Consider the following 18,219-nt stretch of genomic DNA (forward strand, 5'->3'; position numbering starts at 1 on the left):
GTGGCAACGTTGTATTACATTTCACTAAATGCGCTGGAATTAGTGTGAGCTCCACAAGGAAGGAAGGTGCAAATATTATGTAATTTATCATGGGAAATTATTGGAAATGTTATTTCTAATTGCAAACCACACACATCCATTTGTAATCACACGTACACATTTAATACTGGAAGACTGTCATTTCGTTTATTTGATGTTGCTTAGCAACGGGGGACAGACTTCAGAGCAAAGATTCTAGAACAGAGCTTCAGAGAGACATGTTTAACTCCAGAGGCAAAGTAAACAGTCCAGCCAGTTAACATGAAAGCCAGTTACCGTATAACACCGGCACAATTGTAACGCTTTTTTATTTTTCCAATTCAAACTCGATTTACACAAAGACGATAGACTTGAGGGATGTGAAATTTGACCAGAACAGAGTCGTACATGTCTACTACATGAAAGTTAAAACAGAATTTAAAAAATATGTTATAGTTTGTCAATAATTTAACTTAACAGCGACATGAAGGCCCTTTGTTACAACCTTGACGCAGCCATAAAAAAGTGCGGTACAGTTGTAACAGTATAGCTAATACAAGGATACAAGGACGTTTATTGTCACATGCATATAGTTACTGGAAGTAAGAAATGCAGTGAAATTATGTCTGGTGTCAGCCTATTTGTGCAAAGTGGGGGGGTAAAAAGTGCAGTAGAAGAGGGGTTTAGTAGATTAAGTGGCAAGGGCTGCATAAGAAAGGTGGGGGAGGATAGGAATTGGGGGGGGGCACCAACAAGGAGCACCCAAGAGCAACAGGGGCAAGGAAAAACTCCCTTACCAAGGAAGAAACCTTGGGCAGATCCACGGCTCAAGGGGCTAACCCAACTAATGAATCTAACAGTGCTACAATTGTGAATCCTATAACATATTTTAACACAAAACACTGCTGGGTTAAAGAAAGAGCATCTGTTAATCATATAAAATCAACAAAAAAAGTCCAAATGTATGACTGTTACAGCTAATTTATTGCATTATTGATTAGCCATTGCAGACTATGTGTGTTATGCTATCTCACAAAAATATGCTAAATATTATGGCCATATCCACTTGATAAAACCAGTAAATATAGTTGATAAACTGCTTATTTCTTACATGTCTGAAGCATTTGGTCCAACAGTGATATTTCAAGTTGCTGTGTTAACTTTAATTGGGTGATCGCGGCACAAAAATCATAATCCATAACTCGCAATGAGAATGTTCGCGCATGCGCGATAAAATCAGTTCATTTTGCCATAGATACTGGTGTTACAACTGACCTGCACAGGTCATGTTTTTATTTTCATTTAATTGTGTGGTACCCGTCAAGCGGTATACCTTTACAGTCTGACTACGCCACCCCCTGATGATTGGCAGGAGGACCCACAGATCTTTCCCTGAATGTAGTGTGGCTAATTCTATATGTTCCCCGCAAAGGGACAGTAGACAAGAGGCAGATATGTACGTGTATTTCAAATGTATTACAATTTAGTACAAAAGGAGTAGAAAAGTTCTAAATCTTAAAATACTGCTATAAACTGGTGGATTTTCCTCAGTCTAGGAAGGTCGGATCGGCCAGTGCAAAACCCCTGCTCAGGAGGACAATGGTGAGACAGAAAAAACAGGAGACAGCAACCCAACACCAGACGAAGCAACACAGCAAGCACTACACTCAAGATCTTCAGATACCACTACAAAATGTCACACGTGTCCTGTTGCAGCAAGCACTACACACTTAAGGTCTTTCGATACCACTACAAAATGTCACACCGTGTTGTAGTTATAGTACACACCAAGACAGTGTCTCCCAATGTGGTCCCTTGGCAAGAAGGGGCAAAGCATCAGTGTGGATCCGGCCTTGTACAGCGATAGCCTAAGCAGAGGACATAGTTAGGGAGGAGAACCACCAGCATCAATAGCACCACTTGTTAATGTACAATGCTACTATGATCGGGGCACATGGGTAGTAGGCCCAGAGGCAAAGTCAGATAAGCAAACAAACAAACAAACACAATAAAGAAATGCATACTACTTACAGGAAAACAGTGGCTGGCCTGGTCCCTTTTTAGGAGAGAACAAGCGTGTTAGTTGCCAGCCTCATTAAACAACATAGCATAGTCCACTTGTGACCGGATCAATAGTGGAGATTGTTTGTGTCGACTACGCCACCCTGGACCTAATGCCCAGGGACTCCAGAACAACACAGAGTACACCAGGTATCCTGAACCCAGTTTAGTCATCAATATGCACAGGTTCAAATACAAAAAGGCAGACACGTGAAATCCAATCAAGTCAAATGTCCGTTTATTGAAAGCACTGTTGGGGAGGGGGAGGGGGGAGTGTGGTGTGATCTGTTGCTGAAACTGAAAATAACTGGCAGGGGTTAGAAACATATAAAAATATACTTTATTTTAGTGTTCTTATTGTATCTTTTTACTGTCGTATAGGATGCATGACATGAGTTAAATAGCACAAGCAATTCTAACACATCAGCTGGGAATGTTGCACACACCAAAATAAAACAGAAAATTATACTGGCAGGTGGGGCTTACCTGGATGGGGGGAAGCAGACTATCAAGGAAGGTGTCCACACGTGCACTCTCACTGCAGAAAAGTGTTACACCATTGTCACAGCAAACCACCACCGATATTCCATAGTACACTCCAAAGTGAAGTTCACAAGCCCGCCACCAGGTGACTAGTTACCCCCCGCCGAAGATAACCCACAGGCCTGCCAACACATAAACTGATCAAAAAGGAGCACAGCAACCACAAACACCAGCATGTAGGTTATACCAATTAAAGATGTAAAGCTATTGAGCCAGGGAAATAATCCTCGCTGGGATAAAAGCTAAGCATGCAGACACACTACAAACTCAGAAAACACGATTACACACACACTAAGGCAAAAGCAAAACAGACCAGCAAACAAAAACAAACAAAAACAAACCCGCCTGGGAAATCCCAATCAAGCAAAGAGCAACACAAACAGGTCAGCTACCGCGACACGGAGGAGCTGTGATGACGTAAACACAAAAATAAGTGAAAACTAATGCTATGGACAAGACAGCAGCGTGACCGCACTAAACAAGCAAACTTGAAGCCATGCTACCTGTAACATAAATAGTCAACACTTAGAGTGTATCAAAGTGTCTCAAATGCCACACCAAAAGCTACAACATTCCGGTTTCATACATACCAAACACTTGCAGTCACTGATTAGCCAGTAGGCCTAAAGAACGCTTAAAACAGACATGCCGTGCCGTCGTCATAAGCTGCAAGCATACATAAACAAAGAGCAATTAAGACTCCGTAAGGCTAATAAAGGGAGATAAATATTTGGAAATGCATACCTGCAGGGGAGAGTTATCTAATGCTAGACAGGTCAGGTTCCATACAGCCACAGCAGAGTAAGGGAGACGCAGAGCTACAGATGGAAAGAGTAAAGTATTAAAACTAGGCATGAATAGCTTAACCAATGCAGCGAAATTGCAACATACCTGGCGATTGGCTCCTGCGTGAAACCCAGGGACAAACCGAGCGAGAGACCGAGAGGAAGACAGTCCGACCTACTAGGCACCTTTATACCATGGCCTAATACCAGGATCTGAATGAATGGATAGCTACATGCCTGCCCCGCCCCCTTCGTTAGAGACCAGTGTGTAAGGTAAGCAGGAGGAGACACAGAGCGAGAATGCAACTGGCTACATACTCAAACATAGCTAGAAAATATAGGCCTACTTTTCAATATGCTCAACTGTCCACAGCTCATTGACACATGAGGGCAAAAAGGTGAATGTTCATACAACAACATACAACATATAAAACATTCAATGGAAAATGTGCATATTAAGAAATTTACCAATGCAGCCCATCAGCTCAGGTCACAATGAGGTGATCACAAATGTTAAAACTCCATGCAGAAGCCTGTGTCCTCCGTGAAGAGTAGACACAACCTTCTAGAAATTACCCTGATAAAATGAAATAAATAAGTATTAAAATTCAAATGGCAGTGATTAAACATGCTCTACCATGACCAACAGTACCTGCATGAAAAGTGAAGCCCAACTCGCACAATAGTGTCCAGCACCAACACAAAGAGAATCTGACTTGCAGCCAGCAAACACTTATCACTTCCTAATTAGTCATGTGACTTCAAGACATCATGTGATCCTAGGTGTTGTGTGGATGTGATGCAGCTATGTGTGCCTGTTTGTGTAGATCCCCACAATTGCATTTGCTGTACTATATAAATCAAATGGCACTCATGTTAACTTGAAACAGAGGGACCGAAGATATGAATGACGTGTGATTGAAGTCCACATGCTCAAATTTCACGAAGCAAACTTAAAGAAACAGTTAAAAAATAAATAAAAAAATGCGATGCTTGAATTTGCACCTTTTTGCTTAATATCTCATCTCTGGTCGTATTTATAGTAGACCATTCATATTTGGATGGCTGTAAGATTATACATAATTACATGATATGTGTCTGTTTACGTTTCCGTAGCTACACCATATCTTGAGAATAAAACACTGTTACATTTGTACCTCTTACAATTGTACCAGTTCTCCCCTAACGTCGAAGGGTAAAGTCACGTGACTTCTTTTGTAGTCCGTTTATGAAACAAAAAGAGCGATTTCGATTTTTTGAAATAAGGCAAAATAGGGCCTTATATTTTCACAGTTAGAAGATTATTACTGTATACACACTGAAAAATATTTTTGGTGGATAACTTTTTAAGTTGGCTTCACAATTAAAAAAAAAAAAAAAAATAGGTCTAGGCCTATTCTGCGATAGGAACGCAACCACTTGGGGCGCTGGTTTTTACTTCCTCTCCCTATAGGTGAAAGCGAAACCAAAGTTGTGTCGTTGCCATTTTGCATAGGCCCATGACTCGGAGAAGTAAATTGGCCTAATTCTATTCTTAAAGTATCATTAGTTTCTCATTATGTAGATTAGGCTTGTTCATTAATGGCCATGCATTTTGATTCATTGACTACAAAAACGGACCTAAATTCGAAAATAACTATCTTTAGGCTAGGCCTGCTTTACTTTGAGATACTTCACTTCCTAATAGTCCAACCGACTCTTACTCGTAGGCTGGCTAAATGTCCTCCACCTATATCATTGTGAATAATTTGCTATGCGAACCACCGGAGCATATAAGAAAGCTAGATATGGCAATGGCAATATGGTGGCCGTGTTCACGTATAGAACTCTACGGACGATGCAGTATCTAGCTTTCTAATGAGAGAGATGGGGTGGGATCGGGGAAATAAGGCAGTTGCGATACAACGCCCCCCATGAAAGTGTCAACTTTTCATACTTTGAATACTGTGAATACTTCTGAAAGTATATTTATACAGTAGGCCTACTGTGTCATTTTACCTGTAGACACATCATGTGACACTGGATTCACAGAAAACCAAACAGATCCATGAATAAATTGTCATCAAAATGAGTGTCCCTGAAGGAGACTTAGCAGGGAGTCTTCCTCTGAGCCACCAGAATGAGACCTTCAACCCTGCTGCCAAAGAAAGAAGCACAATTACGACGAATCTGGTCACAACAACAAAGTAAGTTGAGAGAATGAAGATACTACTGAAACGTAATGTTGGGGTGCAAATGAGGAATAAGTCCTGTCTGTTGCTGCAGCATGAATGAACAGTGTGATGCTGGGCATGAATGAACTGAATGCATTTGCTATTTTGACAGTGGGTCTCCACACCAGATCCATAGTTCTAAAGGGGTTGTTGCTATGAGTGTGTCCATGAGAGGACCAAACGTGTGGTGATATGTTGTCTCACCGATGTTGATGAAACTCGGCCAGTTTGATTAAAATGCTCGGCCTTCTCAAGTGTGCTTTCTTGTTTAGGCCATCCTTAAAAATATTTTTGTTAACCATGGGTCAAAAATCGTGATACAAACCAAATCATGAGGTTGGTGTATTGTTACAGCCCTACCAGTCAGTGACGTCACGTTATGCAAATTTGTTTAAATTCATACCTACGTAATGAACAAAATGTTACTTTTTTTAATTTGAAACTTGAAAAAAAAAAAAAACATAGACCTACCTACCTTTTTATAGGCTGTTACTACAAACAAAAATATTATTAAGGGTGGCCTAATTTTCCTGTGATACTTATAATCTCACTGTTCCTGCAAGGCATGGCAGAATTGGCTCATGTGTTAAGAAATTAAGGTTGTTTGTAGGGATGTAATGGTACTCAAAAATCACAGTTCTGTACCTCGGTGTTAAAGGTTTCATTGTTTTGGTGACCAAAACTGCTTAAATAGTGTGATCTTACCATTGCTTTCAAGTGTTATGTCAAAGGATGTAGTGACCAGATGAGCAAAAAAATATGAGTGAAATGGAAGGAACATGTTCTCCCATAGTTCTACAGGGGAAGGAGTACTGATTTTGAAGCTGTTACGTCCAAATATTAATCTGACAGCAGAATGGACGTCAACATTTTAAGTAGAGGTTTTTCTAGGTTTTTTTTTTTTTGCTACAATGTTATACTGGCTCCACATCCCCTTATCTTTTATATCCCCTGTGAACATTCTCGCACACAACCACAATAGCGATTGCACTTAATATGTCAAAACACATATTGGCAAATTTAAGAGAGACATAACAGTGTTGATCCGGTATATTGCTGAGGGGTATAAACCTGTCTGTGTCCTACAGTATTCATCATGCACCATCTCCTCCAGCTTCTAGTGAGATGTCTTTTCAGAGCGATGCATCAATGGAACAGCCTACAGACACAGGGGAATCGACACAAAGCACAAGGTTTTTCACAGGATATTTTGCTACAAGACTGCTTAGATTCCATCTAAGATAGTAACAGTACATCTAATTGGATTCAGTTATTGAGAGAAAAATACAGACAAGGTTTTATCAGAAAATATTTGAAGATGAAATTAGAAAAACATTCTGATAAGCATAAGACATTTAATGACTTACTGTACATATGTTTTAAGATTTTTTTCATTGATCCCCTAAATTCCTGAGATTCTTAAACTGCTTGTTTCTTGCAGCAGTCCTCATCCCAGACCACCCTCTCCAGTGCCCAGTGTGATGTCCATGCGCTCAATGGACCTACCTCCTACATTTACGAGGGTATTGACACAAACAACTGCGTATGTACCACTACATAATTTATCCTGTGATACCAGACAAGGTCTATTTTTAAATGTGTGTCTTTCTTGGCTAGATTCAATTTGAAGAAGAACTCCGGCAGATTACAATATAGGGTCCTGTTGTTCAAAGTCACCCAGTACTGTTGGTACAAATGGGTCGAACGGGAGTGGATCAGTAGTCAGTGGTTTAGGGGCGTTGTAGAGATGGCGATGTGCTGCTTGTTAAAAATTAGTGTAAGCAAACAGGGTCTGCTGGAGACACGGAGCAGCCACCTCAAAAGCCGGAGCCAGTGTACTACATTAGCCCTAATGAGCCGGCCACACCCACAAGCGCACCTGAACGCTGGAGACAAACGAGAAACAAACAGCAGGCCTACACTGGAGTATTCTGATGATAAATAGTGCAGCCAGGTGGCTACAAAGCTACGCAATGGGGGCAAAATTTAGACTGTGTTTGTGCTTCATAATAGACACAAAAATAATGTCATTTCAAGTGCTGTGCAACATGAACAGGATTCTTACGAAACACTATGTGTATGTTTAACTCAGTAATTGTGAATAAATAGCATAAATCCAGCATTGGATTTATGCTATTAGGGAAACAGAGGTATATGACTACCTCTACAAACACTGGATTGTTATGCCCTTCCCCTACCCCTTTGCTACTGCTGCTGGACATTAGTTACATTTCGGACATGGTATGCCGTCAACTCACGGGGCATCACACATGGAAATATGTACAAATGTGTGACTATCGTTCAAATCAGTAATAATGATGTGACGTTAAAACAGCGATTTTGGAAAACTTTCCTATGAGGATCTGGATCCTAAATATTTGGCCTAAAGATTGAATGTAACAAAACAATGATTGTCTTAATTTATGATCCAAAATGTTACAAGAATGTGTCTTTTGGTCTGCTTGTACTGTCATGTTTTTCCATTGTGCCGGTGTATGCTGGGACATTTCTCTTATGACTTTATTTCAACTGTGGTCCTGAGGGGTATTCCAGAAAGGAGGTTTAACAAACACTGAGATAAAACTTAACCTCTGGGTTGTCTGAACCTGTGGCGACTAAACCCGAGCTGTCGGTTCCAAAACACCGGTTACCAGTTAGTTCAATCAACCCTGTGTTAGACAACCTAGAGTTGTGCGCGTTCACGGTGAACTTATAAAGGCATCATCTATTGAGAGTCGAAACCATGAGTGAAACCGGCGAAACGAAAAGCACCGTATTTTTCAGAGGCGGAGTAGTCGAGGCTAACGAGGAGAGAACTGTAATAACAAAAAAAAGAGCAATACTTAAGCCAAGGCCCGGTGACCTTGCTTGGCAGAGAATAGCCTAACTGACCGTGTAAATGCGTACATTTAGGATAGCCTATTTAATGTCAAAAGCACAATTAAATAATTCACCGGACATCACATATTTTATTGACTGCTTTGAATGATGCTTTCTTAAACTAGCCTACCTTGTCACAGATTGAGTGGGCCATAGAATTCTTTGAGAATCCCAAATGTAATTTTCTATTTTAACACGGGTCCTGCAGCTGTGGGCCAAGTTAAACTTTTGCGCTCCATCATTGGAAGGGTGAATGTCGGAAGGCATGGGTAGCCTATTGGACACATTTCAGTGCACATTTGGAAAATTTAATAAGTGATGCTGACCTGCCAGTTGGTGAAACTACACATTAATGATCCTCGTGGGGTTGTGTCCAGGAAAAAGAATGAAGTTGCGCAGGGACTGCTTTAGCGCAAAGCAAACTTTACGCACCGACCGAAAACTCCCAGTCGGAGAGCGTGTGTAGCCTATTAAAAAAATATTTTATCCCAAATGCCATCAGCATTCTTAACCAAACTTAGTGACAACATGCATACCCGGCTGAGCTGTACAGCTATATTTAAACGTATTTAATGTTTACTTATGCTATGTTTCCCCTTTTTTGTACTGTACTTGTTTTAATTAGGCTATATCTTCAATGTGTCTGAGATGTGGTTTGTCCATCTGTCTGGTGAGCCAAACACAAATGTCCACTATGGTGTAGGCTACATTTCTAATCCACCATGCTGCTTTTCAAGTAGCCTATATTTAGGATTCAGCTGAAAAACTGTAGCGCTCTTGAAAAACTCGTTTGGAAAAGAATGGATAGGCTATCATGTGATGTCGTGGTCTTATCGCCCTCTCACGGTGAATTGCACGGATGAATATTACATGATTTTGTGCTTCTTTGTCAATCGGACCTTCGTCCGAAGTGTAACAAGTGTAAAAATAGCGGCCTGATTGAACATGCTCTGAAATAACCGAACATAATTGAACATAACCTGAACAAAACCTACCCCCTACCAGGTTAAGTTCAGAGCCTATGTTACCATAGTTACTTACATAGCCTGATCATTTTTGAGCTTTCTGGAACTGAAATCCCAGGTTTACCGCTAACTCTGGATTAACATACCCAGTTAAGCCAGTAAACCTGCTTTCGGGAATACCCCTCAGAAAAATCTTAGTTTAGCCTGCGTATCTGTACCACTTCATTCCCACTTCCCCTCACTTGAATGCACAAATGTTGCTTCACAATTACTGCCTGACAATATAACCTTATAGGCATACTTTCTTTTACAGCATTCATCATGCCAGACCACCCTCTTCAGTGTCTAGTATAATGTCCTTCCAGAGTAATTCATCAATGAATCAACCTCCTAAATATACAGAGGAATTCACACAAGGGTATGAATTATGGTCGATTGTAAGCTGTCAGTCATACTAATATACAGTAGCACATGATTGTCCTAGACTTATTTTCATCTGAATGTCTTGAAATTAATGAAACTAATGTCTCTGAACATGGTGCGCGTCACAACAAAATTAGTCTGCGTTTGTTGATATTTATGTTTCTTAGTAGAGGCTATTGACCAAAACAACTTACATTATATCTGCTCACCTCTCTCTTCAATGCTTCCCGAGAAACTTCAGATAGTGTTTTGTTATTGACAGGCAACACCACTTTGTTTTTAGTTTAGTTCATGGAGCCAGAGCTGTGTACAAAAGACAGGATTTTTACAATGTGCTCAGAGAATGGAGAGCTAGCGGACCATGAGAAGATATTCACTGAATGTTATAGAAAGTGTTACGTGTTAGAAATCACTAAGTGTCCCACTGCGTCTAATAGGAACAATCAGAATAAAAAAGTACCCGGTGTGTGTACTATTAGCGTAAAACAGCCATATCATTTTAAGTTCAGAGTTTCTATAATTGTGAGAGGCATGTCCATATAAAGGAGTGTTATGGCTTGTGGGAACATTTTCTCTCAGTTTTGGCCATCTGACTACTGAAGCACTGGCCTGATTCCTGACTACTGAAGCACTGGCCTGATTTTTTTTTTTTTTTTTTTTTTTGACCAACTGGACTCATTCTGTGGTGACATGCCTTATGATATCAGAATAATGTTATAGACAACAACACCAATGTTGTGTTGGTGCATCCTGTTTTTTGTGTAAAAATTAGCATCAATTTCCAGCATCATGTGATATGCTTTGCTCTTATGCTTTTAAACTTCAGTCTCAGTCGTTTTATATTAATCCACAAAAACAAGTATGATGGAAAAAATCAAATATTATAATATGTTTTTTTTTAGTGACTGCACTGATAGCGTGATCTGTGCAGTTTGTCCAAAGAGGGCTTTCAAGTCCTGTCTGACCTGCATGGACTCCTTCTGTGAGACCCATGTGAGTGATCACTACACAGCTCCAGCTCTGCAGAGACACAAGCTGGTGGACGCCACTGGAGACCTGCAGCAGAGACTGTGCCAGCAGCACCACAGAGAGCTGGAGTTCTACTGCAGGACTGACCAGACCCCAGTGTGTGCACTATGTGCTGTAAAACATCACAGTGGACATGATGTAGAACTGGTAGAAAATAATGTAGGATATACATTTTGGATTTAAAAACATACAAGTAGAATAGAAACATACAATAATGTGATATTGACAGTAAAATCTTGCTTTATGTAATTTGCTTTTAGGAACAGAGTCTTCAGATGAAGGAATGTGAACTGACTGCTCAGAAAAGTAAGTGTAACGGCTTCTACACACAGTTGCGTGCGTTGCAGTGCTGGAGACGCATCCCATTCACTTTACATTAGAGTTTAGATACTCTGGCTGAGCCTGAACTTGACCCGCGGGCCGGGTCAGGCCGATATTTCCAGCCACTATCCTCGGGCCGGGCCGGGTCCTTGATCAAGCATTTTTTAATATATTTTTTAATCATTAGCCTACTTGGGTGGGGAGCTAAAGCTATGCCATAGTCAGAAATATTATATATTTAACAAAGTAGGCCTAAGTAACAAGTGTGTACAAAGTTATACAAGTTAGGCTCAGACAAACTTGACCCGTGTGCCGGGTCAGGCCGATATTTCCAGCCACTATCCTCGGGCCGGGCCGGGTCCTTGATCAAGCATTTTTTAAATATATTTTTTAATCATTAGCCTACTTGACCTTGAACTTGACCCGCGGGCCGGGTCAGGCCGATATTTCCAGCCACTAAGTCACAAGTCAAATTGGTGTTTTCAAAAAGAAGGGATCATGGAGAATAAAGAAAAACATATTTAAAAAATCTTTGTATATTCCCACAAGGTGTTTGGGTGCTCTGAAAATGATAACCAAAATGATTTTTCAGACTTGTGAGGTCTGTTGTTCAGGCCCTGAAGGGATTTGTTTTCTGTTCATTGCTTTTTGTGAGAGTGTTTCTACTTATCTCAGTAAGGAAAATAAATCAAGAGCCTATGTTGAGTACAAATATGTCTTCTGAAGGCTTAAACAGAGCCCAGCCAAAAACTCCAATAAAATTTGTATCAACTTTGAGGGACAGCTATGACCATGCAGGATTATCCAGACCAAACGTGATGATTTTGCTACATACTATTCCTATTTATGTACCAGCATGCAAAATTTTAGCCTCCTACATGGTTTAGTTCTTGCGCTGTGGGCTTTTGAACTTTGACAAAAAAAAGAGGCCGAACAAAATCGACACCCCCCTCCCCCTGTAAAACTGGCTTTATCTTGGAAAGTATTGATCTTACATAAGAGTAATTTTACAGTGTGTCTCCTGGGTAACATAGGTATACCTGGTAATTTTTTCAGAATTTTTTGAGACCTAAGTGCGTGGGCCCTGGTTGAACTGACGTGGAATGACCCAACACCTATTGGGGTAGATTGTAACAGGTAAAAAAAATGCAGAAAAACAATGGAATTCCATTTGATATACTGATTTTTTGCATAAACAGGGTACACAGGGTGTGAAAATAGATTCACCAACATATTGTATACCATACAATCCGTTCTTCACATAGAGAATGGAGATCATCGTTTTAAACTAAATATAAAAACCACAACGTTTATACTTTTGTGTGTGTATGTATTTGTGTCTCTCATGGAAAGAGAGAGAGGGCTGAACAGTCACACACACAAAGATGAAATTAAACAGACATTAAATGGGTCTACTAGCCCCATTCCACAGGTTGTAACATATTCAAAAAATGTGTTACAACCTACCCCACCACCAGAGGCGATTCTAGAGTCTGTGGGGGCCCCAAGCAAAAATTCCAAGGGGGCCCTACTGACCAGTGTTATCACCATTATGTTATACCACCATTAGGTTATTATGTTAAATAATAAAAATACAAAAAGCATATTATAAAAATTCTTATATTTTGACATGTATCTCACCACTGCAAGCTGGCAGCTCGACTTGCCTTTCATGTGTGTGTAGAGCAGACTCTCCTGAATCTGGCAATATCATTGCCATGGTGGAGGGATTCTCTGGGGCTTAGCAATTTACAGATAAAATGTGGTGTGCGCCTTACAGAAATAAATTGCATTTTTTTTTATTTAGTGATGAAAAATTACCTTTCTGCACTCCATATCTGTGACACAACTGATCTGACCTGACTTGACCCGAGTTTGCTGTTAGCCTGTGAGAGCCTATGTGTATGCACTCTGCATGAACTTTTTACTGCATTGCCATGAACAAAGTAGAGGCAAAAAAGGGGTTTCTTTGTTGAACAAATTGGGATGCAATGTGAGCCTTGAATTGGATGCCATGCAGGAATTTGCTAGGATCTCAAAACCGGATTATGAACATGCTTTGCCATAGAGAAACAAACACACCATAGCGTTATAAACATTTGCCACAAAAACAGACAAAACGTGGGCTAAGTCCAACTATATGAAGTTATTATTTTGCTGTCACTTCGTCTGTTTTATAACCCAGAAGGATGTACTTGGTATCAAATGATAGCTCTGTGTCTCCTCTTTCATCCGATCCGGTCCGCGAGTAATTCGAGAGTAATGGGTGCGCAACGTTGGTTTGTGTACATGACGTTATTATTTTGCAGTCACTTTGTCTGTTTTTATAAGCCAGAAGGATCGATATAAATGATACCAATGGATAGCCCTGTGTCTCCTCTTTCATTTGATGTGCTTGCCATATCTATGCCATCACGGGTTCGCGAGTAATTCAAACGAGAGTAAAGGGTGCGCAGGTGAGCGCAGAGAAGTAGACTGTAAATATGATGCAATTTGATTTCATTTCATGATTTCTTTTTTCATACTTCATTGTACAGACAAGTGCATAGTCTCGTTGGAAAGCCCCACTTCTGCTCTGTCACGCAATAAATGTTTAATCTCGCTGCAATGAACAGTTCCGGAGCAATGTAACAAAGAAGAAGGGGTGTGTTTTATGACGCACTTTGCGTCAATCGGGTTCTAAAAAAAAATAACGCGTATGCTTGGTCCTTACTGCATCGTGATTAACATGTTATGGCAGACAGCCCTAATACAAACATAGAAACGTTAACCATCTCCTTGCTTAACTAGTTGTAACTGTCGCTAGCTAGCTGACGTTTACTGTCGTAGATGTAGCAAACCATGTTCAATTATTAACATTAGCCTACTATAACTTCATTGAGTAGCCTAGGCTAAATACCAAACTCTGATGTTGATCCGTCATCACTGCACCCTCGATTGTCGTTTACCACAGTAGCCAAAATATGTGCAGATTCTTTGAACTCTTTTGAACACAGATCCGCTGTTTATAAGGCCATATAGGGCCTACATATGTACAGATGTACTGTTTGTAAAACAACAGGACAGGAGCACGCAAAATACATCATTCAATCTCTATGAACGAAAATCTCACTTGTCCCACCGGCAAACGCGCTAAAACCAGGTCGGGGGCCCCCTAGCGGCTCGGGACTCCAAGCAGTTGCTTGGTTTGCCTGTTGACAAGGTGCGCCCAGAGCCCGTCTACGGAGAGCCTCCCCACTCTCTATTAATCCCATACAAACCGAATTTGGCTGCAGTTCACCAGAGTTCACCTAGATGGCGATCGCGGGCGAGTCCAAAATACATGGGGTCCTATGGAGCTACATGGCTACATTTATTGTTTTCACCTATTTAACAACTGAAACCCTCAGATTTTATTTTATTTTTCGCAAAATGGATATGGATTATCAATCAAAAGTGAAATAATCCGGGAGTCATGTCCTTTCGTTTTCTTACCGGTTGGGTCGTTGTTGCCCATAACACGCTAGCATTGATGCTATGCTATGCTATGATCATGCTAATGAATGACGTCATTGACACGTTTGAAAGGCTTTTTAGAACAATTAAGTGACTTTAAAAAATATAATACTCAACCAAGTGTATTGTCTTTGTCTCCCCTTTCGAATACAATATTCAAGTTGCTTGAAAAAAAATTATATCCCGAGAAAAGTGGATTTTGAGGGGTACAGCTCCATAGACCTCCATTCATTGTGGACTCGCCCGCAAGCGCCCCTAGATGCAGTACCACACCGGAAGAGTTCCGAGAGTGAAGGTTCTCCCCTTATTAGACATTCTCTGGTGCGCCTCTGCCCACCACTGTCATTGTTTAGCTAGCTGTATTAGCATGGTGCTTTGACATTAGCAAGAGAGAGCTACACCATTCTAGAGAAACTATAGTTTGACCTGATGTAACTCATACAACTGTATCTACAATGGTAAAACCAAAAATGGAATTGATTGGTTCTTGTTTTTTATTCCTCCAGATCTTCTTGATCCCAAACCAATTCAGTTAATTTCTGTGAACACAGACTCTGTGTGTCTGACCTGGGGAGCTCCTGATGGACTAACTGAACCTCACAGCTTTAGAGTGACATGGAGAAGTGAGACAGACCATGGAACTCTCACTGTGCCAGGCCAGCAAGTTGACATTCAGAATCTCACCCCAGGAGAGGAGTACACATTTACTGTTGCCATTATCTACGGTGATGGCAGCCAGAGTACATGTGTCTCTACAACTGTACGCACAGGTATAGTTTCATACCTTGTACTATGTAGATGATTAGATAGGATATGACGGTATGACCCTATTAGCCTCTCATGTATAGTTAACTTAAGGTGTACTGAAGTAGGTGTATCTGTTCTAAGAAAATGGTAACATACTGTTGCATCAGTTATATTATTTCTTTTATATTTCAGATACCCCGGCTCCTGAAAATGTGTCATTGGAGGTTGATCCAACATTAGTATCAGTGAGTTGGAGCAAACCAAGGGGAGTTGATGAGGTGTCATACCTGCTGACCCTCAGCAGTGATGGAGAATGTCTGAAGACTGTTTCCACCAAATCTCTTCAGTGCTCCTTTTCTGGATTAGATAAAGAGAGAGAATATTCCATCAGTGCTATTACTGTCCAGAAAAAGGGGGGTCAGAGCAAGCCCATCTGTAAGATCATCACCATAGGTAAGGAAGACCAGTTTGAGTTTTTATAACTTCAAATATTAATGTTCTTTGGGGCAAATTCTTCCATGTGCAACACTTTTCAGCCTGGGCGCATTCTGCCCCTGACTTAAAGGCACCCTTAAGAGTTCTTTACCTTAAACAGGGTTCCCGCGGATCCTTAAAAAGTCTTAAATACAATTTTCGTTTTTTAAGGCCTAAAAAAGTCTTAAATTGTCTGGGATGTCTTGAATTTTCGAAAGGGAGATATTAAATTTGCGTATGGGACCGCCAGCAAGTGAGCGAGTGCAAGAGAGCGAGTGAAATGTCTCCATCAGGTTTCGTGTATTTAAAAAGCAATTATATAAGTGATTATGAGGCTACGAGAGGAAGTGTAGTGGTTGCAGTTTGAAGATGTTTTTCATGGGTGTGGTTAAAGGTGTGAAAACGGTAATAATACAGTAGGCTATGAACAAATATGCCTGACGTTTTCGTGCAGAGGCCTGAGAGATACGCAGGTAGCCTACGTGAGCGGAAGAAAGAGTTGGTAAGCCAGTTAGCGATAGGTTGGCCATACGTTCGAATTTAGGCCGGACATATGGATCTTAAAAGCCCTGTCCAGCGTCTGGCGCAGCCTCAAGCTGGACGCTCATTTGTCCTCCTTTTTGGAGTTGCGCTGGGCATCTAGAATCTTTGCTTGGACGCAACATCGTTTCACAAACTATGGACATGAAGACTTCTGGTCAAATTATGCGCAGTTGTTTTTGTCACTCGTCTGATAATTTGCTGCACAATTTATGAAGGAACCACGGACTGACATAAAAAGAAGGCAAAAGTTTTCGCAGTCAGGAGGAAATACTGTACATGTTAAGTTGATCTTTCCAGTGTGTGTTGCTGGCCTAGTCTAGGGAAGAAAATATCTTCTAAGTCTAAGTTATATCTATCTAAGTTTAAGTTATAATACCTGTAATATCTGTCAGCAGCTTTCTTGCCAGCGTTTCCCAGTAGGCCTAACCTACTTCGCAAAAGTTGTGAAATATAACCGCATATTTTTTGAATGTCGGAGACTGGCTACCTAAAAAAAAAACGTGGGTTCATAATACGTGCGTGTTTAAAGGACAATTCCGGCGCAAAATGAACCTGGGTTTAATAACACATGTGTACCGACCGTTAGCTGGGATTTATTTTCATGCTAGTCGAATGTGACCAGTTTTATTGCAAACCGCTAATTAGCGTTTAACGCTAGCCTTCGGGGCACACGTACAGTAAAAATAAATCGCTATTTCTATACCACTAACAAGGCTCAAAATAGCACCACAGTACACAGTAGCATAATGAGGGTCTCTACATGTAAACAGAAGCATTGAGAACTTTGTAAGTGTACAGGCAGTTTATTAAAAAGAAAAACATTACCATTCACGTCTGGTTCACATATACAGGCAGGTGATGTGAACTAAAATCAAACATAATTTGCTCAATATAGGCGTATCAGAAATAATAGCTCCGATGTAACATAACTTTAGTTACTTAGTGGATGTCCATCTGGTCCCTCTGGCATGGATCGCCGCCTCCAATTTCTTTTTCGGGACATGGAAAAAAGTTTCAACTACAGCTCTGTTTATCAATGAGGGGAAATCTTCAGACTCAAAACACTGCGTCTCTTGGGTGTCGCGACGCATCAGGTCCCACATGCAACACAGGCACTCCTCTTCGGGGGCCATAGCTTCACAATGTCCGCAGGTAGCCTACACCACCAGTTTCCAGAAGTGCGAGGCTGTGTGGCTGTGAAAGTAATTCTCACACAGTTATTTTTCTTTCACCAAAATATATTTGGTAACTTCTGTAGACATCCAAAATGGGGTGGGGGTTAAAATTAGTAGAAAAAAAAATATTGCATAAAACAGTTTTAAGTTGTCGTATGTATCTTTTTGCCGTGGTATAGTCTTAATTGTTTCATTTAGATGTCTTGAAAGGTCTTAAAAGTCTTTAAATTTGCACTTGGAAAATGTGCAGATACCCTGCTTAACATAATGTTTCCAAAATCATTTTGAAGGCACATAACCTCATAACAGATAGATAGATAGATAGATAGATAGATAGATAGATACTTTATTGATCCCCAGGGGAAATTCAAGAATAACATGACGAACGGTACTCCTGCCATTGTCTGAGTGGCCTTCTAAAAGCAATTATAGACCTAGCAACTTTCTAACTTTAGTGCTGCTTTAACTCTGTCATTTATGCACCATGGAGGCAGTTACGCACTTTGGGAGGAGTTACTCCAAAATCTGGGCATTTCTTATGTAAACA

At 40.6% G+C, this 18,219-nt stretch overlaps 1 protein-coding gene and 1 long non-coding RNA gene across 9 annotated transcripts in view; one reads left to right on the forward strand and one right to left on the reverse strand.

The window, feature by feature from the left end:
• Positions 1–1,047: 1,047 nt before the first annotated feature.
• LOC125289984 lies at positions 1,048–4,136 on the reverse strand. Of its 7 annotated transcripts, none has more exons than XR_007192735.1 (4): positions 4,060–4,136; positions 2,566–3,984; positions 2,050–2,074; positions 1,048–1,886 (listed from the first exon to the last, which is right to left on the reverse strand). It is a non-coding gene; the product is annotated as an uncharacterized LOC125289984 (long non-coding RNA). The 7 variants fall into 7 exon arrangements; XR_007192740.1 differs by lacking the exons at positions 1,048–1,886; positions 2,050–2,074 and having other exon boundaries at positions 2,114–3,288; positions 3,367–3,440; positions 3,876–3,984; XR_007192739.1 differs by lacking the exons at positions 1,048–1,886; positions 2,050–2,074 and having other exon boundaries at positions 2,114–2,744; positions 3,213–3,288; positions 3,367–3,984.
• A 752-nt stretch (positions 4,137–4,888) lies between these two features.
• The window catches only part of LOC125310412, a 35,278-nt gene continuing 21,947 nt past the window's right edge, over positions 4,889–18,219 (forward strand). Inside the window, exons 1-9 of one of the 2 annotated variants that reach the window (XM_048267794.1) lie at positions 4,889–4,919; positions 5,412–5,593; positions 6,709–6,813; positions 7,062–7,163; positions 9,779–9,883; positions 10,791–11,076; positions 11,178–11,223; positions 15,240–15,503; positions 15,673–15,933. In XM_048267794.1, the coding sequence (XP_048123751.1) occupies positions 5,475–5,593; positions 6,709–6,813; positions 7,062–7,163; positions 9,779–9,883; positions 10,791–11,076; positions 11,178–11,223; positions 15,240–15,503; positions 15,673–15,933 (1,288 nt within the window). In that variant the 5' untranslated portion in view covers positions 4,889–4,919; positions 5,412–5,474. Of the gene's footprint in view, positions 4,920–5,411; positions 5,594–6,708; positions 6,814–7,061; positions 7,164–9,778; positions 9,884–10,790; positions 11,077–11,177; positions 11,224–15,239; positions 15,504–15,672; positions 15,934–18,219 lie in introns of those variants that run through there. The other variant, XM_048267804.1, reaches the window with a different exon arrangement.

This window comes from Alosa alosa, chromosome 2 (genome assembly GCF_017589495.1).
Source record: "Alosa alosa isolate M-15738 ecotype Scorff River chromosome 2, AALO_Geno_1.1, whole genome shotgun sequence".
NCBI lineage: Eukaryota > Metazoa > Chordata > Actinopteri > Clupeiformes > Clupeidae > Alosa > Alosa alosa.